At 40.5% G+C, this 20,281-nt stretch overlaps 1 protein-coding gene across 4 annotated transcripts in view; it reads right to left on the bottom strand.

Annotated features, from left to right (window-relative positions):
• The window catches only part of KDM1B (lysine demethylase 1B), a 106,536-nt gene that overhangs the window by 24,369 nt on the left and 61,886 nt on the right, over positions 1 to 20,281 (bottom strand). For all 4 annotated transcript variants that reach the window (XM_032247748.1, XM_032247746.1, XM_032247747.1 and 1 more), the window contains 5 exons: positions 10,600 to 10,638; positions 8,409 to 8,619; positions 5,024 to 5,208; positions 734 to 910; positions 307 to 381 (listed from right to left, as the gene is read on the bottom strand). In XM_032247748.1, coding sequence (XP_032103639.1) covers positions 307 to 381; positions 734 to 910; positions 5,024 to 5,208; positions 8,409 to 8,619; positions 10,600 to 10,638 — 687 coding nt within the window. The remainder of the gene's footprint in view (positions 1 to 306; positions 382 to 733; positions 911 to 5,023; positions 5,209 to 8,408; positions 8,620 to 10,599; positions 10,639 to 20,281) is intronic.

Consider the following 20,281-nt stretch of genomic DNA (forward strand, 5'->3'; position numbering starts at 1 on the left):
AAAAAAAAAAAAAAAAAAAAAAAAAAAAAAAAAAAAAAAAAAAAGAATTTCTACTTTAATACCAAGTTAGAATTTCTTCTGACTTGCTCATTAGTCTAAAATTGTCTCCAAAGCTATGAGCATTTCTATTTACCTTTCTCTTATGAAATCAATTTCAAGTTTTATAACTTTTCTAGGACCTAATGTAAACATATAAAGTATTTAGTATTCTTCATGAAAAATAGGAACTGGTTTCTAAATCTTGGAAATTTGAACAAAAAGGAGCAGCCAACCATCTGTTCTAACTCCATATGCCCAAAATCCTACCTTAATTCCAAAGTTATGCAGTTGCCTCGCAGCTGCTAATCCTGCTGGACCAGCCCCGATAACAATGACTGTTTTCTTAAAAAGAAAAGAAACAAAACTCCAGTTAGAGCGGGTAACAACATCCTGTTTTAGGATGTTCTGGAACTGCAGAGCAAATTCGTTCATTTACTTTTTTTTTTTTGCTGTTCTTAGAAAGTTATTTTCCTAAAGAATGTGCTGACACTTGTCTTATGAGTCCATTCCCTTTTTCCCTACAATCCAGGAAAACTGCTTGCTATTCTCCTTTCAGGAGAAACACACTCCACAAAAGCCTTGCTTCTGTATGTTTTATGGTGATCATGTGGCTTTTACTAGTGTTGTTAACAGCAATAGACTAGTGTCTGTCCTGACCAATGGCAAGATTATTGCTAAAGCTACCATCACCTACATTGTGGTAGTCCTTAGGGAGAAGATACTGGTCGGCTCCCACGTTGAGAACGCCTGTATTGATGAGACCTTTCCTCGTCATAAAATACAGTATCCTCTCCACTTCCTGAACACATCGAATACGCACGAGACCCCGGACGATGATGTGAGGAATACATTTCTGAGGAGTAAGAGCTTCCTGTGTTTGGAAATAAAACCAAACTGTTTTTTCTTTAAAGTCCCAAGGAATTCAAATAATTCAATAGCAAGAAAACAATCCATTTAAAAGACAGGTAAAAGATCTGAATCGACATTTCTCAAAAGCAGATGCTCAAATGGCCAGCAGGTACAGTCCTCCCTGGTATCCATGGGGGATTAGTTCTAGAATCCTCCTGAGAAGACCAAACTCCATAGATGTTCAAGTCCCTTATGTAAAATGACATAGTATTTGCATATAATCTATGCACAGCCTCCAGCATACTTTATGCTATCTCTAGATTACTTATAATACATAATACAATGTAAATGCTATGTAAATAGTTGTTACATAATATCATGTAGAAAATGACAAGCCAGGTCTGTATAGTGTGTAGTACAGATGTAACCATCCAATTTTTCCCCAAATATTTTCAAGACGTGGAACCCACAGGTACAACGGGCCAAGTGTATACGAAAAAATGCTCACCATCACTAATCATCAAGGAAATGCAAAATTAGAGCCACACTGACAAATCACCTCACACCTATTAAAATGGCTATTATCAAAAAAGACAAAAGGTAATAAAGGAAGAAGAGAAAAAAGAACCTTATACACTGTTGGTGGAATGTACATTAGGATAGCCATTACGGAAAACAGTATGAAGGTGTCTCAAAAAAACTAAAAATAAAACTACCGTATGATCCAGCAACCCCCACTGTGGGGTAGACAGTCAAATAAAATGAAATCAGCACATCAGACAGATGTGCGCTCCCATGTTCATTCAGTGTTATCACAACTGCCACAATACAGAATCAACGTAGAGTCCACTTATTGATGAATAAAGAAAATGTACTATACCCATGCAATGGAATACTATTCAGCCTTAAAAGAAAAGAAACAAAATCCTGTCATTTGCAACAACATGGTTGAACCGGAAGGACATTAGGTTACGTGAAATAAACCAGACACAGACAAATACTGCATGATCTCATGTATGTACACACGTGGAATCTAAAAATGTCCATTCACAGAAGCAGAAAGTAGAATGGGGATTACCAGGTGCTGAGGGGAGGGGGAATAGGGGAGATGTTGGTCAAAGGACACAAAATTTCGGTTTAGAGAAGAGGAATAATTTCAGGAGATCCATTTTACAACATGGTAACTACAATACATAGTTAATAACAATGTATTGTATTTTTAAGTTCAATAACAATGTATTGATTTTTAAGTTCTTAGCGACAAGAAAATGGTAAGTATATCATGTAAGGCATATGTTAATTAAGTCAATTTAGCCATTCCACAACATATATATATTATTTTTGTTTTGTTTTTTTGTTAGAGTTTCACTCTGTCGCCCAGGCTGGAGTGCAATGGAGCAATCTTGGCTAACGGCTACCTCCACTTCCTGGGTTCACGCGATTCTCCTGCCTCAGCCTCCTGAGTAGCTGGAACTACAGGCGCCTGCCACCACCCTTGGCTAATGTTTTACATTTTTAGTAGAGACAGGGTTTCACCATGTTGGCCAGGGTGGTCTCAAACTCCTCATACTCAAGTAATCCATTCAGCCTCCAAAGTGCTGGGAATTACAGGCAAGAGCCACCACGCCCGGCCACAATATATATATATTTCAAAACATCAGATTGTCCACCATAAATATATACAATGTTTATTTCTCAATTTAAAAAGCTAACCAATTAATTTTTAAAACATTGTTTTAGTTCCTCAAAAGGTTAAACCTGAAATACTGTCATTCCAATCTTCAGTATATACCAAAAAGAACTGAAAACAGATGTTCAAACAAAATGCTCACAATAGCAGTATTCAAATAGGGAAAAGGTGGAAACAAGTCAAATGCCCATCAATGGATGAATGGATGAATAAAATGTGATACGGACAACGACATACTATTCAGCTGTAAAAGTGAATGAAGTTCTGACATGTGCTACAACAAGGGTAAACCTTGAAAACATTAGGCCAAGTGAAAGAAGCCAGTCACAAAAGGCCACGTATTACCAGCTTCCATTTACTGGAAATATCTACAACAGGCAAATCTATACAGCTAGAGAGTAGATTCCTGGTTGCCAGGGTTTAAGAGCAGGAGAAAATGAGAGAAGAGATTGCTTAATTGATAATGTGATTATCCTCCTGGGATAATCAAAAAGTTCTGGAACTAGTGGTGATGGTTATACAACATTATATACGTACTTAAATGTCACTTAGCTATAAAGTTTACAATGGTTTAGATGGTAAAAATGGGGCTGGGCACAGAGGCTCATGCCTGTAATCCCACCACTTTGGGAGGCTGAAGCAGGAGGATCATTTGAGCCCAGGAGTTGGAGACCAGCCTGTACAACATAGTGAGACATTGTCTCCATCTAAAAAAACAAGACAAAAAATACGGTAAATTTTATGTTATGTGTATTTTAGCACAATAATTAAAAAAAAAAAAAAAAAAAACTCTCCAGGTAATTCAAATCCATCACTTATCACTAAGTACGAACAAAGGGATGTTTACCCAGTGGGGAAAAAGAAGGAGACAACAGGATACAGCAATTTACACTTTATCACATAGGTTTTCTCAGAGCAAGAACGATTGCAGCAGAAGCATGGCAGCCGAGCACGACACTCCTGATTCAATAAAGGCCACTACCGAAATCCAGGCTGCTGATCCTACTGACCACAGAAAGAGCTGGATTCTTGTGCCTGATAAGATGTTGGGGGCCGGCGCAGTGGCTCACACCTGTAATCCCAGCATTCTGGGAGGCCAAAGCAGTTGGATCACCTGAGGTCAGGAGTTCAAGACCAGCCTGGCCAACATGGTGAAACTTCATCTCTACTAAAAATGCAAAAATTAGCCAGGTATGGTGGCACACACCTGTAATCCCAGCTACCCAAGGAGGCTGAGGCAGGAGAATCACTCCAGTAAGCTGCGATCGTGCCACTGCACTCCAGCCGGGGCGACCGAGTAAGACTCCATCTCCAAAAAAAAAAAAAAAGAAAGAAAGATGTGGGTAGTTGCATTAACAGCCATAACTTAATCAGGTTATGTCATCTCATTCTGGATTCCAATCCAGTGAAATGCCAAGGTGAAACTGACATATCGTTACTCAAGACCACTTTGACAGTCTTGTACAATGTTCAGCATTCAGCAATGACTCAAATTGCTGATGAAATTAATAAATCAGAAAAATGTTAGGGTCAAGAGAATCTTTGTGGGGTTTTTTCTTTTTTTTTTTTTTTTTGGAAATAGATTCTCTGTCACCTAAGCTAGAGTGCAATGGCACAATCATGGCTTACTGCAGCCTTGACGTCCCAGACTCAAGCCATCCTCCTACCTCAGCCTCCCAAGTAGCTGGAACTACAGTCGTGTGCCACCACACTTGGCTAATTCTTTAATTTTTTTGTGGAGATGGAGGTCTCACTGTGTTGCCCAGACTGGTCTTGAACTTCTAGGCTCAAGCAGTCTCTTGCCTCAGCCTCCCAAAGTGCTAGAATTATAGACATGAGCCACTTCACTCAGCCCTTTAAAAAAAACAAAACAGTATTCCCATTCTGCCCCATAATTTATCTTCGCCCCTCCTCAAGGTGGGTACAATGTGACAGGTGACAGCCCTGACATTTATTAGTCCCAACAGAAGAAAGGAACTGGTCTTGACTGATTAAGGACGCCGAAGTGAACAAAAATTCCTGCCCTCAAGGATTTGAAATCCCATCTTCGATGTTTTCCCCTCCTGCCATTGCCATTAGAACTCTTTGGACCAAACCTTGCACCTTATACTCACCACTGGAGAGTGAGCATGCTAACTACATGTGGTCTAAAAATAGTAGTTTTTAACATGGGGGGATTCTGAACCCATCTGGAAATGTCTACAGACATATTTGGTTTTCACAGTGGGAAGAGTTACTGGAATCTAGTAGGTAGAAGCCAGAGATCTTGCTAAATATCCTACAGTGCAAAGACAGTCCCCACTACAAAGAATTATCTACCCAAAATATCAACAGAGCCAGGGCTGAGAAATCTTGGTGTACAAGTTTCCGTCCCCAGATAAAGTGTCCCCTCCTCTTCAACATGGTCCTCTGTCCAGTGCCACTGGCCAACACGCCCTTACTTACTTTGCAGTTAGTATACCACAGTGCGAGGATGAGGTTTCTCAAAGCCAGGTACATGGTGGGATCTCGGGAATACTCTGGAAACTCATAGAGCTCATCCAGTTCCATCACATCTGGCCTCACACAGAGGGCTTTGCCACACTCATTGGGCTGGTAGAAAGGCTGGAAGTATCGGTTCATGCCTGGAACTGACAGGTAACACAAATGGGCAACTCCTACAAGCTGTAACTTCCAAATCCAGAAGAATTAAAGGGCAAAAGCAAAACAAAAGTAAGCCTAGACAAGCACCACTGTCTATCCTCCAAAAATATCTTTGCTTCCTCCACCCAGTTAGACCAAAGGTACATAAATATTTTTCTCATTCTTTCTTCACATGATTCACAATTTTAATTTCCATAGCATGGAAATTTATTTTTAATTGTAGTAAAAAAATACATATCATAAAATTTATCATCTTAACTTTTGTTTTGGATACAGAGTCTTGCTCTGCTGCCCAGGCTGGAGTGCACTGGTACGTACCATCTAGGCTCACTACAACCTCCACCCACTGGGTCCAAATGATTCTCATGCCTCAGCTTCTTGAGTAGCTAGGATTACAGGTGTCCACCACCACACTCAGCTAATTTTTGTATTTTTAGTAGAGATAGGTTTCACCATGTTGGCCAGGCTGGTCTTGCGAGGTACTGGCCTGAAGTGACCTGCCCACCTAGGCCTCCCAAAGTGCTGGGATTACAGACCTGAGCGACAATGCACAGCTGTCTTATTTAAGTGTACAGTTCAGTACACTCACACTGCTGTGCCACAGATCTCTAGAACTTTTTCATCTTATAAGACAAACTCTGTATCCACTGGATGTTCACTCCTCATAGAGATACATTTAAAAAATAACTTTTATGGCATTTTTCTAACTGTAAAACGAATAGGTTCACAGAAGTAAATAATAAGCACTAAACCCTGATTATGACTGAGTAGTGGAGTTACATTTAAGGATACATTTTACCCTTATTTCTCTATTAATAGAGAATATTCATGTAATAGATAGTTGCCTTTATGAAACTGGAAAAAATGCTATGAAAGTGCCATTTTCTAACCTGATATATATATTTTTTGAGATGGAGTCTCACTCTGTCACCCAGGCTGGAGTGCAGTGGCACAATCTCGGCTCACTGCAATCTCTGCCACCCGGGTTCAAGCAATTCTCCTGCCTCAGCCTCCCGAGTAGCTGGGATTACAGGCACCTGCCACCGTGCCTGGCTAATTTTTGTATTTTTAGTAGAGATGGGGTTTCACCATCTTGGCCATGCTGGTCTTGAACTCCTGACCTCGTGATCCACTGGCCCTGTCTTCCCAAAGCACTGGGATTACAGGCATAAGCACCGTGCCCAGCCTCTAACCTGCTTTTTAATGTATACAGTATCATGAATACTTTTCTGTGTCACTAAATATGCATTCAATGGCTGTATAATATTTTCTTATTATTTAACCATTTCCCTATTGCTAGGCATTTAAACTTCATCCAATTACTTCATTATTATAAACAATGTAAAAAGAAATTTCTTTGTGCCTAATCTTTGGATTTACTTTTGATTAGTTGTTTAGGATAAATTCCTAGAAATAGCATTGCTGGGTCAAAGAGTCTCTATTTTAAAGTTTTTGATGCACACTGCCAAATCGTCCTTCGAAAACATACGCTCTCCCTAACAGTAGTTGAGTGCCTCTTTCATCTTCGTTAACTCTGGGAATTACCACTTTAGCTTTGATTTCCACCACATCTATATTTCAGTGTTATTGTAAAAAAAAAAAAAAAAAAAAAAAAAAAAAAACCTTAAGATAGGACCATAATGTAAAAATCTGTGTGCATAATCAAAAATGCCGTTTGTTCCTGTCCAGGCAGTAGGAAATCCAGAATTCCTGCTTCTACACCAAGAATTCTAATGTAGAATTTTAAAGATGCCTTTAAGTAAACAATGAGACCAGGCACAGTAGTTCATGCCCGCACTTTGGGAGTCAGCGGGAGGGGCAGATCACTTCAGATCAGGTGTTCGAGAGCAGCCTGGCCAACAGGATGAACGTCGATACTCAAAATACAACAATTAGCCAGATGTGGTGTGCACCTGTAATCCCAGCTACTTGGGAGACTGAGACAGGAGAATTGCTTGAACTTGGGAGGAGGAGGTTGCAGTGAGCCAAGACTGTGCCACTGTACTCCAGCCTGGGCAACAGAGTAAGACTCTGTCTCAAAAAAAAAAAAAACCAAAAAACAAAACAAGTAGGCGTGGTGGCACGTGGTTGAAGTCCCAGCTACCCTGGGGCTGAGACAGGAAAATTACTTGAACCTGGTAGCTGGAGATTGCAGTGAGCTGATATCGTGCCACTGCACAACAGCCTGGGCAACAGAGTGAGAATCTGTCTCAAAAATAAAATAATAAAAAATAGCCGGGCACAGGGGCTCACGCCTGTAATCTCAGCACTTTGGGAGGCCAAGGTGGGCGGATCACCTGAGGTTGGAAGTTCTAGACCAGCCTGACCAACATGGAGAAACCCCGCCTCTACTAAAAAATAAAAAATTAGCCAGAAGTGGTGGCATATGTCTGTAGTCCCAGCTACTCGTGGGGCTGAGGCAGGAGAATCGCTTGAACCCGGGAGGCAGAGGTTGCAGTGAGCTGAGATCGTGCCACTGCACTCTAGCCTGGGTGACAAGAGTGAAATTCCATCTCAAAAATAATAATAATAATAATAAATAAAGTAAATAATCAGCAGCATGCCTGCCCTGCAGTTTTAAATTTTTTTATAGTAGGTCATTTTGCTGGCATCACCAATGGCATAATTGGAGGCAGAAAGAAGAAAAAGGACTACTCACAAGGTTCAAAATTTTTCCTGGTAAGTCAGAGTTCATGTTATTATTAAATGAGACATCAATCCAACTTTCAAATAAACACACGTTAAGTCCTGTAGACAATTCATGAGTGTTGCAGGTTTTATTACTGAGGGAAAATTAACCACACTAGTACTTTTTTTTTTTTTTTACCAATACATAATTTTTTTTTTACACTATACACAAATGATATGACTGATCCACAGTATAACCATTTCCATGAAATAATGAGGGGCTTTATATCCTAGCTTGTATACATTTTTAAAAATAATTTTTATCTATATATTTGTTTTTAGATACGAGGTCTCACTATGTTGCCCAAACCGGTCTCGAACTCCTGGCCTCAAAGGATCCTCCTGCCTTGGCCACCCAAAGTGCTGGAATTACAGACATGAGTCACTGTGCCCAGCCTGCACATTTAAAAAAAAAATCCTTTGCATTTTGCTCACTCATACATTCCCCAGGGAGGGTAGTGGGGAATGGAAAGCAGGGAGTCCCAGGAATGGCTCTCACCGTGCACGGAGGGGGCAGCCTTGGAGTGCTCCAGTTTCCCAGGGCTGGCGTTGCCAGTGGCAGTGGCGCGGTGTGTGCTGGTGCAGGAGGGGCTCATGCCAACGCAGTCAGGGTAGTAGGCAGACAGCAGGGGCGCTGCCACGCTGTCTTTCAGCAAAGGAGGTAGGATGAGCATAGAGTACCACCAATGGTTGGAAACTTCCAACACTCTCTGCAATGGGCCAGGCAGGAGGAAGAGAGACAAGGGCAGAAAGGAAATGTACATGAAGATTCTGCCAAGGACAGAGGGTTCTCTTCTTTTCACTCATCTTTAACCCACTATGCTTTTTCTCATTCAGACTTAACAATTCTATTCCAGAGCGCTACACACACAGATGTAGAAACAAAAATGGGCTGATAATACTGGTGAGAATGTCTCCCAGGCAGAATTCTTTTGACATATGGGAATAGCCTCCCTTATCCCACCCCCAAAATAACTCGCCCCCAATGCGAGGTGAGTCTTAAAGCTGTGCCCATTTACTAGATGGCAAGCCTAGGTTTAAGTCTGATGTGGGAAATGTATCTCTGCTCAGTAATTATCTATCATCCAAGCCCCTCGCCTTTAACTTAGGATTTCAAGATAGTTCAAATTGGGAATAAAAAATAATGCTCCCAAGTAGTAGGCAAGTATTACTGCCTTTTGCCAAAGGCTACTAAAAAACTTTCAGGGGAAAAGTGCACTGCAGTCATCAAAGTAAGATGCCAAATGTAGAACTGAACAAAGGCAGCTATTTTCAGTCTTCAAATAAGTGATCCTGTTCCAGAGTTGACTTAACATATGGAATCATCAAATCAGAGCCTTTCCATGATAACTACTGCGATAAAAAGAAAGTCTATGTGGCTTCTGAAGCAAAACCACCACAATCCATGGTAGATAGCCTTTTCTAAATGCAATCCGACACCTATGCTCCAAGAATTCGGAAAAAAAAAAAAAAAAAAAAAAAAAAAAAACAGTCTATTCTGGAGTCTAGAAAACAAATGTGTGCATACACACACATATATATATACATATTGATATGGTTTGGCTGGGTCCCCATTCAAATTTCATCTTGAATTTTAGTTCCCATAATCCCCATGTGTCATGGGAGGGAGCTGGTAGGAGGTAATTAAATCATGGGGGCAGTTGCACTCATGCTGTTAATGTGATAATCAGTTCTCACGAGATCTGATGGTTTTATAAGGGGCTTTTCCCTTTTTGCTCAGCACCTCTCCTTCCTGACGTCATGAAGGACATATTTGCTTCCCCTTCTGCCATGATTGTAAGTTTCCAGAGGCCTCCCAAGCCATGAGGAACTGTGAGTCAATTAAATCTCTTTCCTTCATAAATTACCTTGTCTCTGCCAGTTCTTTATAGAAGAGTGAGAAAGGACTAATACACATACACACACCCTTTTATGTAACAGAATGGATTTAAAGTAGATTTGTTAAAAGGCAATGCTCTCTTTGCCTCAAAAGCTACTGTAGTTCCTTTCCTAAGTTTCAGACATTAGAACAATCCATTCCTGAATCACTGAAAATCAGAATGACTCAGAATTCTAGAAACCCGAGAAACCCAAAATTTAAAAAACCATTTTCTGAAATAGCCTGTGGATCTGGTTACAAGGTACACTGGAGTCTGTCAACTCAGGTAGCAAAATCTTATGGAGACACAGGAAATGTGACCAGCTTTGCCACCTGGAAGTACTGCACCCCGCTTCCATACCTAGGCGAGGACAGGACAAAGCCTTCATGCTGAGGTCAGAATGCCAATGTCTTGGCCTGCAGCTGAATCCAGGCCAAGACAATCAAACTGTGGCCCTCCCATGCTTTTCTTAGGAGGACTCAAGTGGAGAAAAGGTCAGAAAGTCATCCTTGAAAAACAAGTACAGCAAGCCTGAGCCCTAGAGCAAGGCAGGAGAGCTCTGACTTCCGCTTTATTTCCTTTTAATGAAAAGCAATATAACTTTGGTTTTATTTTTTAAGTTGGGGACAGGATTACCCATAATATCACTATTGCTAACATTTTCATAATATCGTTAACCATGTTAGATTAAAAAGTCACTATCAGCAACCAAAGAGAAAAAAATTCATTATAGTGTTACTGTCATTTCCTTATAACACTTATCAACAAAGGCACAATTAACTCCAATCCAGAACACGCAGAAATACTCACTAGATCCTCTGGGAGGGAACAATGATCTGAGGTCTCAGGCTACAAATGAAAAACAAGTGTTAAATTAGGGTTGCTTATAAAATGTAGTCTTAAGTATCAATTTATTCAAAAAGGTATCTCTTTTCACCTATCAGAGTGGCAAAGGAAAACATTTTGATGAAACAATATATAAGTGAGAGTGTTGGGAGGCCTGGCTTGGTGGCTCATGCCAGTAATTCCAACACTTTGGGAGGTCCAGCAGCGCTTTGGGAGGTTAGGGTAAGCAAATCACTGCAGGTCAGGAGTTTGAGACCAACCTGGTCAAAATGGTGAAACATCATCTCTACTAAAAATATAAAAATTAGCCAGGCATGGCAGCAGGTGCCTATAATCCCAGTTACTAGAGAGGGTGAGGCAGGAGAATCGCTGGGACCTGGAAGGCAGAGACTGCAGTGAGCCGAGACTGGGCCACTGCACTCCAGCCTGGGTGACAGAGTGAGACTCCATCTCAAAAAAAAAAAAAAAAAAAAAAAAGTGAGGGTGTGAGGAGACATAAGGCTGTTCCTGGTGGAAAATAAAGGCATATAAAAACCAAGAAGGGTAGTGACAAACTACAAACATTTAAAATGCACAATCATTTGACATCATCTTTTATAACTGAAGATACACATGACACATCCAGCGATTCTAACTGGGTTATATTTTCCAGAGAGATATTCTTGTATACCTGCACCAACAGAGGCGTTAAGGAGGATTATTTGTATTCAAAAAAAGCTAGAAACTGGCCAGGCTCAGCAGCTCATGCCTGTAATCCCAGAACTTCGGGAGGTCAAGGCAGGTAGCTCGCTTGAGCGTAGAAGTTTAAGACCAACCTGGGTAACACAGACAGACCCTCCCACCAATCTCTGCAAAAATTGCAAAAATCAGCCAGGCATGGGGGTGCATGCCTGTACTTCCAACTACTCGGAAGGCTGAAGTGGGAAGACTGACTGAGCCCTGAAGGTTGAGGCTACAGTGAACTGTGATCACACCACTGTACTCTACCTGGGTAAGAGAGACCTTGTTTTAAAAAAAAAAAAAAAAAGGAAAAAAGCTAGAAACAACCCAAAAGTCATCAACAGTACAATGGATACCCAAATTGTATTATAGTCAAACAACGGCATGCTGCACAGCAATGAAAACAAACTATGACCACACATTACAACATGGAAGCGTCTCACAAGCAATGCTGCGCAAAGGAAGCTAAAACAGGCCGTGTGCAGTGGCTCCCACCTGTCATTCCAGCACTTTAGGAGGCAGAGGTGGGTGGATTATCTGAGGTAGGGAGTTCGAGACCAGCCTAGTCAACATGGTAAAACCCTGTCTCAACTAAAAACAAAAATCAGCCGGACATGGTGGTGCACACCTGAAATCCCAGCTACTTGGGAGGCTGCTGAGGCAGGAGAATTGCTTGAACCCAGATGCAGAGGTTGCAGTGGGCAGAGGTCACAATGAGCCGAGCTCACACCACTGCACTCCAGCCTGGGCAACAAGAGTAAAACTCTATCTCAAAAAAAACAAAACAAACAACAACAAAAAAAAAAAAAAAAAACCAGAAGCTAGAGCAATCATAGTGTAGGATTCCATTCATGTAAAACTTAACAGCAAGCTATATGATTTTAAGTCAGAAAAGGAGGTACTCTAGGGAGCAGGGGTTAAAGAGTGATTGAAAGTGACATGAGGCTTCTAAGGGGCTGGTGTGCGTTCAGTTTCTTTCCTGGGAGCCAGCTAAATGCGTACTTGGTGAAAACTCACTGGGCTATGCATTGTGGTTTGTGCATTTTCTGTTTAAATGTTATATTTCACTAAGAAAATTGCCTAAATAAACAAGATTGTGATATCATACGGCCTAGCAGTTCTAGTCCTTGGATTATATTTCAAAGACACTTTTGTCTTTGTGCCAGGCAAGAATGCTCACAGAAGCATTATCTCTAACAGTCAGAATCTAGAAACAATTCTTATATTCATGAACACAAGAATACATGCACCCTAATTCTACCCAGCAGGGAAAATTAACACACCAAAGTTTTAGGCATCAACATGGAGGCATCCCCAAAACCTTAACGTTGAGTGAAAAGAGCAAGTTAAACAGGAATAGAAACAATTGTGATATAATTTGTAACCAGTATAAAAATACGCAAAACGTATGTTGCTTAAGGTTTCAGCAATATGTATTAACTCTATAACAAAAAGCAAAGGAATAAGAAACAGAAAATTCAGGGCCGGGCACGGTGGCTCATGTCTGTAATCCTTGCACTTTGGGAGGCCGAGGCGGGTGGATCACCTGAGGTCAGGAGTTTGACACCAACCTGACCAACATGATAAAACCCCATCTCTACTAAAAATACAAAAAAATTAGCAAGGCGTGGTGGCATGCATCCGTAATCCCAGCTACTCAGGAGGCTGAGGTAGGAGAATCACTTGAACTAGGGAGGTAGAGTTTGCAGTGAGCCAAGACTGCACCACTGCACTCCACACTCCAGCCTGGGCAACAAAAGTAAAACGCCGTTTCAAACACACACACACACACACACACACACACACACACACACTCACACACTCTCTCTCTCTCTCTCTCTCTCTCTCTCTTCAGGACACTTGCAGGGGAAGGAGAGGAAGTATAGTAACTACAGAGGAGCACAATGGAAGGAGGGACAAAGCCACTGGGAGTGCTCAGTTTCTTCAACTGACTAGCAGGGCGGTACACCAGTGTCTGCTTTCTTTCCTCCTTACATACAAATTATAAATCTTTGTGTCTATAAGTTATTTCATATTAAAACAACAGCATCTACCCTTTGACACAAAAATTTCATTTGTAGGAACTGATCCTACAATATACTCAAAAAATGGCACAGATAGAAAGCTTTTCACTAAAGCACAGTCAGGAATGGCAAGCGTTTGAAAGTAACCTAAATGCCCTTCAGTAGCATTAACTTAAGCACAGGACATCTGTTCAGTGGACTATTGATCAGCCACTGAAGAGAAAGAAGGGCTGAGCGCAGTGGCTCACACTGCAATCCCAGCACTTTGGGAGACCAGGGTGTGGGGATCGCTTAAGGCTGGGAGTTTCAGACCAGCCTGGGCAACTTTAAAAAAAAAAAAAAAAAAAAGATAAAAAAACAATTAGCTGTGCATGGTGGTGTGCCTGTGGTGACAGGCTGAGTGGGGAGAATCACTTGAACTCAGGAGTCTGAGGCTGCACTAGGCTGAGAGGATGCTACTGTACTCCAGCCTGAATGACAGAGCGAGACCCATTGCTTAAAATGAATAAAATAAAAATAAAGAGAAAGAAGAGATCTTTGTATACTTATAAGGACACATCTTTAAGACATATTAAATGACAAAGAGCAAGATCAAAAATAGTGTGCAGTTGGCGACTGTTCTTTCTCATGTTATTCTACAAATAAACCTTCACTGACTTTCTCCTTGACAGCACACCACACTGAAAACCAAAATTACTTGGGGTCAATAAATATCATTTAAATTATTATTTCAAAAATTCAGATTATGGAGAGTCATCAATTCATACTAGAACAATAAGATGAAGGGGTCTCAAAGGAGGATGACTGGGGTTGTCGGGGGAAGAGATTTGATATTATCCATAGAAGTTGGAATTTAAAAAGACTATAAAGGCTTAACTAAGGTGAGGTCAGAAGAAAGGCAATTAAGTTTTCAAAAATGTAAGGAATCTGACATCTCTGAGGCCCTCCTGGAAAAAAATGCTTGATGTTAAAATACAGTCGGCCAGGTTTCAAATCAAAATAAAGAACCTGGGACAGAGGGAACTATGGTAAGAGAATATACAGAGAGAAGTAAATCTATGTAAACATGTAAGTGAGAGTAAACAATGGAGGGAATATAGTTATAGAAAATAACTAATAAAATCACCAAGAAAACTAAACAAAACACAAAACCATAACAAAAACTGGGAGAAAAGAAAAGGAAGTGTTACATAATTTATCTTTCACCATGTCATAGCAGGTTGCTGACCAGTATCATCTAAAATTGAAACATGAAGTTTTCTTTTTTTTCAAGTTAGAGTGATTTCAACTTTTTAATTTTTCTTCTTGAAACAGGGTCTCACTGTGTCACCTAAGCTGGAGTACAATGGTGCCATCTCAGCTCACTGCCCCCTTGACCTTATGGGCTCAAGGGATCCTCCCACTTCAGTCTCCCCAGAAGCTGGGGCTACGGGCGCACATCACCATGCCCACCTAATTTTTGTATTCCTTTTGAGACAGGGTCTCACCATGTTGCCTAGGCTGGTCTCAAACTCCTACCTCAGCCTCCCAAAGTGCTCAGATTACAGGCAAGAGCCACTGTGCCCAGCTGATTCCCACTTTTTATTCTCATATTTTCTCAATCTTTGAGAGTTTTTAGAAACATATTTCTTGGGATAAAGAAATATTTTATGTTCAACAATTTCTTATTTCACTTTGGCTTGCTTTTCTAATTTTAAATTGATGTTATTATATTAAACACAACAAACTTACAAAAAAAAACAGTGTGCATAGTACTATTCCTTAATGGAAAGCTATTTGTCAATCAGGTCCTCTCCCTGTATACACACAGAGGTACACTACATAGACACTCTTGAATGAATCTCACTCATTGATGGTCATTTCACAACGATGACTGTATGAATTTTTTCTGCTGTCTTTCTTCTTTTCTATATTGCTGGAATTTTTCAATAACGAACATAATATCATTTGCTTAAAAGTAAAGTTATGCTAAAGAAAACCTTAGAGTTTTCAAAAACTGCTTCAAGAAACTGAAAGTGACAACCATCACCCAAGAAAAAATTTAAAAATCAAAAAGCAAGGCAAAGTTTGAACAATCAGTAGAGATAAAGTCAAGGTTGTCCATTCAATTGTCAGCAAGTAAAAGAGAGGTGAGATTATAGATCACTCCAATTACCATTTATGCAAAGCACAGAACAAAATGTAAAAATCACAGCTAGAGAAGCCAGGAGCAGTGGCTCATGCCTATAATCCCAGCACTTTGGGAGGCCAAGGCAGACAGATGACCTGAGGTCAGGAGATCGACACCAGTCTGGCCAACATGTGAAACCTCGTCTCTACTAAAAATACAAAAATTAGCTGGGCATGGTGGTGCGCACCTGTAGTCCCAGCTACTTGGGAGGCTGAGGTGGGAGAAGCACTTGAACCTGGGAGGCGGAGGTTGCAGTGAGCTGAGATCGCATAATTGCTGCACTCCAGCCTGGTCAACATAGCGAGACTCCTTCTTAAACAAAACAACAACAACAAAAAATCATAGCTAGTATTGACTAATGTAGTATCATTACACAAATCATCCAAGATATTTAAAAAAATTGTCTGCAACAATTTTTAGAATCATCACATAAACAGGTTGAGTGAAAATGGCTCAAAAAATAGAATCTACTAAAATAGTTTGCTATTTTTGACTGCTGCTTGGCTGAACTCTCCTTTAAATATTACAATGAAATGCCACTGAGTCAACTGTTCATTGTCAAGTAATCTGGAACACAGGTGCTAGTTGATAAAGCTTAGTGCAACCAAGACATTGTTCCTGCAAGCTGGACACGCTCCCCTCTGCCTCACAAGCCCGTGGTATCTTCATTGCTCAGATCCCAGCTCCCATCAGTGCAGCCACGCAGCCTGGAAATGAATTACCCACTCCCTCATGTCAGTTCCCTCCCATTTTTTTTCTCTTCCTCTTCTCAGAGAGGCCTTCAACTCTCAAAGTTGAGTTCCAGAATCAGTCAAGCGCCTCACCCTGGGCAAGACAGCAAAACCCGGACTCTATTAGGAAAAAAAAAAAAAAAAAATTAGCCAAGTATGGTGGCACACACCTATAGTTCAAGCTACTTGGGAGACTGAGGTGGGAGAATCACCTGAGCCCTGGGAGTCGCGGCTGCAGTGAACCAGGATTATGCCACTGTACTCCAGACTGGGCGACAGAGTGAGACCCTGCCTTACAAAAGAAAAAAAAAATTAAGTGCTAAACTGAAAGATTTTGGAATAGCTATTACCAATTCCAGGAATCTAACCCCAGGCTTAGATCAATGCTTTCCTTCCCTCACAAATCATCAACATCCAGACTCAAAGAAAGGATACTGAGATAGAGCCCATCAACATTAAAAGAACAAGAAGGGAACAGCACAAACAACTTTAAGTTAAAAATGTGATGACACAGATGAAAAGGACAAACTCCTTGAAAATCACAACCTTTCAAAATGGACAGAAGTCATAAACCACCTAAACGGCCATATATCTGTTAAAGAAACTGAATTTGTAATTTCTGAACTTTTTACAAAGAAAACTACTGCCCCAAACTGTTTCATTAGTGAATTCAACCAAACGCCAAAAAAAGTAGTAATACCAAACTTGTACAACAAACTCCTTAACAGAAAAGAGGATATACTGCTCATTTTACAGAGCCAGCATAACTCTGAAAGCAGAATAGAATCCACCAAGGTTATTACAAGAAAGGAAAGTAACAAAGTATCCAAGACAAACAAAGATGCAAAAATCTTTACCAAAATTTAATCAAATCTGAAAATATGTAAAAAGAAAAATACATTAAAAATAAGTGGATTCTTCCTCCAGGAATGCAACACTGACTCAGCATTCCAAAACTGGTATAATTCATCACATTTGCTGATTAAAGAAGAAAAAGCAATGGTTACCATAAAAGATGCAGAAAAAGTATTAGCCAACATCATAAAAAGTTCTCAGCAAATCAAGAAAAGAAAAGGAGACTGCTCCATCTCATAAAGAACATCTACAATCTCTCCTCCCACCGCCCCAGATGCCGAAAGGAAGGCCAAGGGGAAGAAGGTGGCTCCAGCTCCTGCTGTCATGAAGAAGCAGGAGGCCAAGAAAGTAGTGAATCCCCTGTCTGAGAAAAGGTCTAAGAACTTTGGCACTGCACAGGACATCCAGCCCAAAAGAGATGTCACCCGCTTTGTGAAATGGCCCTGCTATATCAGGTTGCAGTGGCAGAGAGCCATCCTCTACAAGAAGCTGAAAGTACCTCCTGCAATTAACCAGTTCACCCAGGCCGTAGACTGGCAAACAGCTACTGTACTCAATGGTTAAACTGGCCCACAAGTACAGACCAGAGACAAAGAAAGAGAAAAAGCACAGGCTGTTGGCCCAAGCCGAGAAGAAAGCCACTGGCAAAGGGGATGTTCCCACTAAGAGACCACCTGTCCTTCCAGGAGTTAACACCATTACAACCGTTGTGGAGAACAAGAAAGCTCAGGTAGTGGTGACTGCACATAACATGGATCCTATCGAGCCAGTTGTCTTCCTGTCTGCCGTGTCATAAAAAGGGGGTCCCTTACTGCATTATCAAGGGGAAGGCTAGACGGGGACGTCTAGTCCACAGGAAGACCTGCACTACTGTCGCCTTCACACAGGTTAACTCGGAAGACAAAGGAGCTTTGGCTAAACTGGTGGAAGCTATCAGGACCAATTACATCAACAGATACAATGAGATCTGCTGTCACTGGGGAGGCAATGTTCTGGCTCCCAAGTCTGTGGCTCGCATCATCAAGCTCTGAAAAGGCAAAGGCTAAAGAACCTGCCACTAAACTGGGTTAAATGTACACTGTTGAGTTTTCTGTACATAATTAAAATAATACAAACTTTCCTTAAAAAAAAAGTCTGTAAATAACTACAGCCAACACTGTATGTAATGATACTCAACATATTCCTCCTGAAGTAGAGTACAAGGGAAGGTTGTCTGCTCTTATCACTCTATAGAACACTGTCACTGGTGGTCCTGACCAATGTAGTAAGCCAAGAAAAAGGGCACGGACACAGAGAAAAAGTTTACAGACAATCATGACTGTATGACTGGTTTGCAGACAACACAAAGGACTCTATGAAAAGATCTATGAAACTTAATAAATAAAATTAACAAAGTCTCTGGGTATGAAGCCAATATACAAAAGTCAATTGTATGTTATAGCAACAGAAAATGGACTTAAGAGAAAAAAAGAAGAAACAAAAGTCAATTGTATTTCCACATAGTTACAAGTGCATAACTTGAAAAGGGAGTGAAATCTAAATTTTATCTATAATTTCAGGAAAAAAAAATTAAGTATCTAGAAATAAACTGAACAAAAGACATAAAAGATATCCTCAGTGAAAATTAGAAAATACTGCTGGGAGACGTTAACTTTAAAAAGATGGAGAGAGATACCATGCCCATGGGTCAGAAAAGGGGTTAGAAAATGTCTTCTGTAAAGGACCACATCATAAATATTCTGGGCTCTGTCACAAGTACTGTCCTAGTAGCATGAAAGCAGCCAATACATAACAATAAGCATTGCCATGTCCCAATTAAAACTTTATTTACAAAACAGGTGTGGTGCCAGGAGCAGGAATGAGCATGGCTATGTCTCAATTAAAACTGTATTTACAGAACAGGTGTGGTGCCAGATGTGGTGACTCATGCCTGTAATCCCAGCACTTTGGGAGGCTAAGGAGGGAGGATCATTTGAGGCCAAGAGTTCAAGACAAGCCTGGGCAACACAGAAAGACCCTGTCACTACAGAAAGTTTTTTAAATTAAAAATAAATAGGTGTGGCCTCAAGGAATGAGAAACAAGAACAAACCAAGCCCAAGCCCAGCAGAAGAATGGAAATAACCAAGATCAGAGCAGAACTAAATGAAACTGAAACAAATACAAAAGATAAATGAAACAAAAAGCTGGTTCTTTGAAAAGATAAATGAAGTTGACAGGCCATTAGCAAGACTAACCAAAAAAAGAGGAGAGAAAATTGAAATGACCCCATTAGAAAACAACTGACACCACTGAAACACAAAATTGTCTTTGAGGCTACTAAGAACACCTTTACTCACATCATCTAGAAAACCTAGAAGACACGGATAAATTCCTGGAAAAATGCAAACCTCATAGCTTAAATCAGGAAGAATTAGATACCCTGAACAGACCAGTAATAAGCGGTGAGATTGAAATGGTCATTAGAAGATTACCAATCAAAAAAAAAGTCCAAGACCCGATGGATTTGCAGCAGAATTCTACCAGACATTCAAAGAAGAATTTGTACCAATCCTTTTGACACTATTCCACAAGATAGGGAAAGAGGGAACCCTCCCTAATTCATTTTATGAAGCCAGCATCACCCTAATACCAAAACCAGGAAAGGACATAACCAAAAAAGAAAACTACAGACCAATGTTCCTGATGAACCCAGACACTAACAAAATACTAGCTAACATAGATGCTTAACAAAATACTAGCTAACCAGATCCAACAGCATATCAAAAAGATAACCCAGGATCAAGTGGGTTTTCATACCAGCGATGCAGGGATGGTTTAACATATTCAAGTCAATAAATGTGATGCATCACATAAACAGAATTAAAAACAAACATCACATATCATCTCACCAGATGCAGAAAAAGCATTGGACAAAATCCAGCATCCCTTGATGATTAAAACTCTCAGCAAAATCGGCATAGAAGGGACATACCTCAACATAATAAAAGCCACCTATAACAAATCCACAGCCAACATAATACTGAATGAGGAAAAGCTGAAAGAATTCCTACTGAGAACTGGAACAAGACAAGCATGCCCACTCTCACCACTCATCTTCAACGTAGTATTTGAAGTCCTAGCCAGAGCAATCAGACAAGAGAAAGAA

Source organism: Sapajus apella, unplaced genomic scaffold, assembly GCF_009761245.1.
Source record: "Sapajus apella isolate SASKATOON/1434 unplaced genomic scaffold, GSC_monkey_1.0 scaffold63, whole genome shotgun sequence".
NCBI classification, from domain to species: domain Eukaryota; kingdom Metazoa; phylum Chordata; class Mammalia; order Primates; family Cebidae; genus Sapajus; species Sapajus apella.